Source organism: Phodopus roborovskii, unplaced genomic scaffold (genome assembly GCF_943737965.1).
Source record: "Phodopus roborovskii unplaced genomic scaffold, PHOROB, whole genome shotgun sequence".
Classification (NCBI taxonomy): Eukaryota; Metazoa; Chordata; class Mammalia; order Rodentia; family Cricetidae; genus Phodopus; species Phodopus roborovskii.
The window spans coordinates 17,134,257-17,141,296 of NW_026126558.1; the positions used below are offsets into that span (position 1 = coordinate 17,134,257).

The 7,040-nt window shown below is 50.6% G+C and overlaps 1 protein-coding gene across 1 annotated transcript; it reads left to right on the plus strand.

The window, feature by feature from the left end:
• Positions 1-508: 508 nt before the first annotated feature.
• LOC127234689 (chymotrypsinogen B) lies at positions 509-4,358 on the plus strand. Its single transcript, XM_051201781.1, has 7 exons — positions 509-648; positions 2,207-2,310; positions 2,399-2,478; positions 2,580-2,658; positions 2,887-3,067; positions 3,669-3,802; positions 4,197-4,358. The coding sequence occupies exons 1-7, from the start codon at positions 597-599 to the stop codon at positions 4,356-4,358; spliced, it is 792 nt and encodes a 263-aa protein (XP_051057738.1). The 5' UTR covers positions 509-596.
• Positions 4,359-7,040: the final 2,682 nt, after the last annotated feature.

Sequence of the window (7,040 nt, forward strand, 5' to 3'; positions counted from 1 at the left end):
CCCTGTGGCCTCGGACCATTCCTGCTCCTCCTTTCCACACTCAGATTGTTTGCTGGGACTGAGGACAAGGCCATCCCTGGGTGATTCTGACTGGCCTATAACCCTTAGTTTTAAATGAGTGAAACACATTTGTGGTCATGAGTTAGCCACCCACTCTGAGGCCTCCGAATCACCAGATTCCTGAATCTGTGCTGGGACTGCCTTCCTTCAAGAGCTGGGAGTCTGCCTGGTGACATTGGTATGGGCATTGAGTCTCCTGGCCCCACCCCAGAAAGAAGGCACAGCAGGGCTCTGCGGGCACAGGCTCCCAGTCCAGCAGGGCCTTGTCCACAGTGCCTGGGGATGCTGCTCACCACCAAGGCATTGTTATATCAGGGCAGCTGCCCTTTTCCCATGGGTTGGACTATACAGGCTAAGAGCCAAGCTAGACTGTGATAAGGGCCTGGGCCCCACTTCTGTTCAAGGTCTCTGGATGGCAAGGAGGGTGGTTCTTGGACCAAGTTGGCTAGGGTCACAGGGATTGGGCAGGGCCTGGGGACACTTGGGGACATAAAAGAGTCCCAGAGAAGGCAAGCCTCACTTTGCTCACCAGCACCATGGCATTCCTTTGGCTCTTGTCCTGCTTTGCCCTTGTGGGGGCCACCGTTGGTAAGTGCTGGGGTTCGGGCCCCATCAGAGGGGGCTTCCAGAGAGGTTATCCTGAAAGAGCTGGTCCACCACCGCTCCTGCTTGGCCCAGGATCAGCACCCCAAAACCTCAGGGAGGACAGGGGTCCTTCTAGGATTTTTGGAGCCTTAGACCCTGCTTCAGGAGCAAAAGGACAAGCCAGGGACCGGCAGGGAACCGTACATGCAGACTTGTATGAGTAGGGGCGCTGTGACTCAGCAGGGGGCGCTGTGAACTGCCTGGGGTTCAGGTGACATGCTGACAAAGGGAAAGCATTTTATTCTTTCTGTTGTTTGAGTCAGAGTCTCACTCTGGAACCCACTTAGCCTAGAATTTACTATGCAGCCCAGGCAGGTTCAAACTTGGCACAATGCTTTTGCCTCAGCCTCCCAAGTACTTGGGTGAAAGACTTAATGCCAGTCACCAAAACCAGCTTACCAGTCTGCTTTTCCTTTATAAAAGGAAGAAAATAACTAGTGCAACCAGAAGGGGTCAGATTAGCCAGACACAGTGTGTGTGCCTGTAATCCTAGCACTTGGGAAATGATGCTTCCTAAAGAGACAGGGTCTTATGTGGTGCATCCTGAATTCTCCCTCCCCTCCCTGCCTCCACCTCCCAAGTGCCAGGATTACAGGCATGCACCATCACGCTTAATTTTGGGAGACTCTCTAACCCTCCGTTCCTTCTTTCTTTTTTGGGTGGGTGGGGTCACTGTGGTTTATTTTGTACCACAACAGCATCTCATCTCACCCTTTGGCTCAGCCTGGCAAATCCTGGGCTTAAGCAATTCTCCTGCCTCAGCCTTTAGAGAGCAGCTGTGACTATAGGGTTTTGCCATTACACCAGCCTATGTTTTTCTTTATGTGGTGTCAGAGATCTCAACTGAGGTCATCAAGGAAACAGGAATACTCTTACCCACTGAGCCATCTCCTCAGCCTCAGTAGTTCTGGCTGCCCTAGAACTTTCTTTGTAAATCAGGCTGGCCTTGAACTCGGAGATCTCTCTGCCTGTCCCCTGAGTGTTGACATTAAAACTGTACACCAACACACCTGGCACAAAGTCTAACTTCCTTAAGAAATTGAGGTGGCGATGGTGGCGTGCATCTTTAATATCAGCACTGGAGTGGGGGAAGGCGGGAAGAGGCTGGTAGAAGTTTGAAGCCAGCCTGGTCCAGAGATCGATCAAGTTCCAGGACAGCTGAGCCACACAGAGAAACCCTGTCTCAGGAGAAAAAAAAAAATTAAGGAACCAAATTTCACATGACAAATAGTTACCAAAATAGGCAGGTACCACACAAATGGCCAGCCTGGAGTCTAATGGTCCAGCCTATTATCTCTTCCTTCTCCTGTGACCTGCCTGGATGGAGCTGTCATGGCTCTTGTCATTCCTGGAAGGATAACTGGGTCAGGAGACTGTGTGTCAGGGGACCCCTGAGCTGAGAGGTTAGAGGGTAGTGAGACGTTTCCAAAGGAGATGACGCGGTGTCAGCGGGTCCTGAGTTGACTGAGTTGCTCTTCAAATGTCTGTCCCTCTCCCCCAGGCTGTGGGGTTCCCGCCATCCACCCTGTGCTGGCTGGTATGTCCAGGATTGTCAATGGAGAGGATGCTATCCCTGGCTCCTGGCCCTGGCAGGTGTCCCTGCAGGTGAGAGGGGATTCTGGGCACATGGAGGCACATTCTGGGTGCTGCTGAGGTGGGTGGGAACCACTGCCTTTCCTCTTCATCTTCCCAGGACAAGACTGGGTTTCATTTCTGCGGAGGCTCCCTCATCAGTGAAGACTGGGTTGTCACTGCTGCCCACTGTGGGGTCAAGTGAGTCTCAGACTACCTTGGGCTTCTACTTCAGCTTTATTCGGGACTGGGGAGGGATCGGACCCATTCTTCATCTTCACCCCTGTGTGTGTCGTGCCTAGGACATCTGATGTGGTGGTAGCTGGAGAGTTTGACCAGGGCTCTGATGAAGAGAACATCCAGGTTCTGAAGATCGCAAAGGTACACGGGCTGCTGCATGGGTGTAGGGCTCACCCACAAGCTGGGGAGAAAGCCCAGGGGGGAAGGCGTCAGGCTGCTTGAAGGACAGGAGCACAGTAGAGCTGGGGCTGGCCTGAGAATTCGCTCTCTGAGTCTGTTCTGTCGGGGTCCACAGGAAGGAGCTTGTCCCCTGGAACTCGGCAGAGCCCAGCTCCTCCTAGGCCTCAGCTGAGCTTCTGGTCCCCACAGGTTTTCAAGAATCCCAAGTTCAATATATTCACTGTCCGCAATGACATCACCCTGCTCAAGCTGGCCACTCCTGCCCAGTTCTCTGAGACTGTGTCTGCTGTGTGTCTGCCCAATGCTGACGATGACTTCCCTGCTGGCACAGTGTGTGCCACTACTGGCTGGGGCAAAACCAAGTACAACGGTGAGTGTGCTGTGGCCTTGCTAAAGCAGAGGCTGTCCAAGGGTCAGGCTGCCTAGGCAGAGGCTTCCCAGGCACGACCCATGGTCCCTCCTCCTTCCCTTCCTTCTCCCTCCCTCCCCTCCTTCCCTGGTTTCCTACCTTTCTATCTTTCTTCGTCTAAATCTCAACATTAATACATCTTTCCATTTCTTAATTTGAAATTTGTTAATTAAAGCTGGGCATAATGACACACTTTGATCCCAGCATTTGATAAGCAGAGGCAGGTAGATCCTGTGAACTCCTGGCCAGCCAGAGTTATATATAGTGAGATGCTGTCTGAATTTAAAGAAGAAAAAATATGAACTAGCAATCTCTAGTGAACAATCAGGATGTGTCAGTTAAGACATGGTATTTAAAACCGCTCTGTCTCAATCAAAGGGTTGCTGATAGAAGGGAGCCCTCAGCTCAGCAGCAGGCAGTGTTGTCTCTGGCCCCAGACTGAAGCCATGCTCCAGGCCCAGGCAGCAGCTGTCTCCACAGAGGCTCGAAAGACCCATGGTGCTAACTGTCCAGAAGGCTGATGGGCCTAGGGACACTGACTCCTTTCACCTTGTCCCTGTAGCCCTCAAGACTCCTGAAAAGCTGCAGCAGGCCGCCCTGCCCATTGTGTCTGCCGCTGAATGCAAGCAGCACTGGGGATCTAAGATCACAGACGTGATGATCTGCGCAGGCGCCAGCGGCGTCTCCTCCTGCATGGTACAGTCTCCCAGGCCACCCGTTCACAGACCTGCCTGGCCCGGGCCAGGCTAGTGGAGAGCACCGGCCATCACTGCTCTGTGTTCCCACTGCCCTCTGCCCTTCTCTACTGAACCTCACTCCTCCCAGTGCCCAGAAAAGGATGGGCTGATGCCAACAGACACCCCTGGGAGGCACCTCTGCCCAGACTGGTGCTGTACTGGCCACAGGGTACCCGCTCTTGCCACCAGCTCTGTGAGCTCATGTGCTCCTCCTCACAGAGGGAAGCTCGCCGTGTAGGCCCCTAGCTGGGGTTGTCAGTGAACCCTAAACTTCCCTACACTTTCCCTTGCATCCCACCAGGCCCCTGTATCCTTCTCGGGTTTGGAGACAAGTCCTTTGTCTTTCTCTGCAGGGTGACTCTGGTGGCCCTCTTGTCTGCCAGAAGGATGGAGTCTGGACCCTGGCAGGTATTGTGTCTTGGGGCAGTGGCGTCTGCTCTACCTCCACTCCTGCCGTGTATGCCCGAGTCACAGCCCTCATACCCTGGGTTCAGGAGATCTTGGCTGCCAACTGAGTCCATGGTTCTTGCCCCCTCCTCGAAGATCTGCAATAAAATCATATAATTAGAACACTGATTCTGTGTGTCTTTGTGGTCCAGGGGACATGAGGCTGGAATTACCCCTGTCACCCACCCACCTACCTCCTCTTTTCTTAAAACTGCAGCACGAATAATAAAACCCAGAGACAGATATCAGAGTTCACTCTGAAGATCAGAGAAGCAAAGCAGCCAGCCACTAGAGAGTTCTCACCTCTACCGAGGCTAAGACCAAAGGGATCTGATTCTGTCATCAGAATGACTGCAGCCTGCAATGCTCTCCACCAAAAACCTAAGAGAGGATTGCACTGAGCTCCTGCCTTCTATTCCTGTCTAGTGCTGGGATTAAAGGTGTGTCATTCCAAGCACTGGGGGGACTAAAGGTGTGAGCTCTGTTCCTCTTTTAGACTGATTCACTCTCATGTAGCCCAAGGTGGCCTTGAACTCACAGAGATCCATCTGCCTCTGTTTCCCAAGTGCTAGAATTAAAGGTGTGGCCACCATTGCCTGTCCTCTATGGTTTATGTCAACTAGTGGTTTATGTGAGTGGCCTAGTAGCGGCTTGGTGTGTGTGGCTAACTAGTGGCTCAGCTCTTAACTAGGTGTGTTGTTAACTGGTGGCTTAGCTCTGCATTCTGATCTTCAGGCAAGCTTTATTTGTTAGATTACAAACAATATGTCACTATATTTCCCCTTTTTGTCTAAAATTAAAAGGCTAGAAGTAATACAAGAAAAATTATATATCACAAGTACAGTAATTATATACAAAATATACAGGCAATAAGTATGTCAACAATGCCTAGTCCATTTGCATTTGACAAATTCAGAGAAAATATTCCATTATCTATCCTATCTTGGTGAGTCCAAAGTCTTGTAACTACCCAAAACTATGTCTTGTTACCTGTCAACCTTATATACACTTCACACCTCTTTAGTGAGTTTCATTTCTACATCTGGTAAACAAGAGAAACTATAACTGTCTAGTCTTCAACTCCCTCAGAGACCACAGAAGGAGATTATATGAACTGAGTAAGCATGAGGTGCAAGCAGGTGATTTCCAAAACCTGTGAGAACTAAGCATACAGCTGGCTGCCTGGACAGTCACCCAAGGTTCCTCTGCAATGTTGGAGCATCCCTCTTTGGCTTACAGACAGGCCTAGCGAATCTGACAGAGTTTTCTGAGAAGGAGGATTTTTGAAGAACCATGCTGCCTTGTCTTGGCAAGGTTTAGCAGTCACTTTCTCTTCGTATCCTGTCTGTCCAATTTGGACAGCATATGGTCAGCAGTTGAGGCAAGGGCATTTTCTTGCCCAGGGCTTGCTTTTCCCACAAAGAAAGTAAACTCTAAAACTGCATGTGGAATTTCTTTTATTTTCAAGACAGGGTTTCTCTGTAGCTTTGGTGGAAGTCCCAGAATTCTCACTGTATACCAGGCTGTCCTCCAACTCACAAGGTCTACCCGCCTCTGCCTCCTGAGTGCTGGGATTAAAGGAATGCACCACCAACGCCCAGCCTCCATGTGGAGTTTCTTTGATGCCCATCATCTTCTCTGAAGTAGATGGTGCTGCCTGGAGCATATATGCTGTGAAATTTAAGTACTTGTTGGTTACTTCTCTCTTCTTCCCCACCCAGCTGTAGAACTCCCGAGCTCGCATGGTTGATCAAACAAGGTTGTTCTCATAACTTTCTGCTGTGCCTTGACCCCAGGTGTGGGTTGTGCATGATTTCCTCCTATGCTTAGCCCACCTCCTGGCTTGGGTGTATAAGCCCATTACTCTCTGTGATAAAAGGCGGCAGCTTTCTCTTCAACTCGTGTGGTGGTCTGTTAAGTGTTTCAATCCCGACACCCTCTGCCAGCTCTGTACACTGGCTGCAGGAGCATGGCACGTGGGGGTCCCATCGAGATTTGGAAAGTGACGAATCCTGGATGGAGTTGCTCTGGAGAGGCAGGAGCGTATTGGGGTAAACAAGGTATGTATAAAAGAAAGTAGCCAGTCATGGTGGTGCACACCAGTAGGATTTGCTATCATTGATGACTCCTGAACAGTTAACATAAAAGGAACATTCTTCCTTGAGCACAGCAGAAACAAAGGCCCCCCCTGCAGCTGAAAATGTAAGTTGAGTCCTCGTCTATTTTGGAGGACTACCTCAGCCAGGGACTGAAGAGGCACCTCTAGGTAGCTGATCTGATTTTGAAGCTCCTTAATATCTCTGTCTATGGTAGGTAGCACTTAGCCCCGAATAGCAAGATTGACCTATAATAAGGTCACCTACCACTCCTAGTCCTCACACGATGGCTATAGTAACTACAGTAAATAGTTCCCAGGGGGGTGCTTATAAGGAGGGTGCTTCCCTGTGTCTGTTCCCGGAAGTGAAAACTCATCAGGATGATAGGAAGTTAGGTGAGGGACAATCTGTACAAGGGTACAGAAGCCAGCATCAGGGAAATAATGGATAGACAGGGAAGTGGTGAGTCCATCAAGACAGGTCCACCAGGTATCATTGGGAGGAATAACGTCATGATCATTGGTATCAAGAATTATCGTGGAATTGCATAGCCAGGTATATAGGGGATGGGGGGGGAGGGATGAGTCAGTGAGGTAAGGCAGAGCCCTGAGCCAAAAACTTGCTGTGGCTACTAAAGCAGGGTTCCAGGAACAG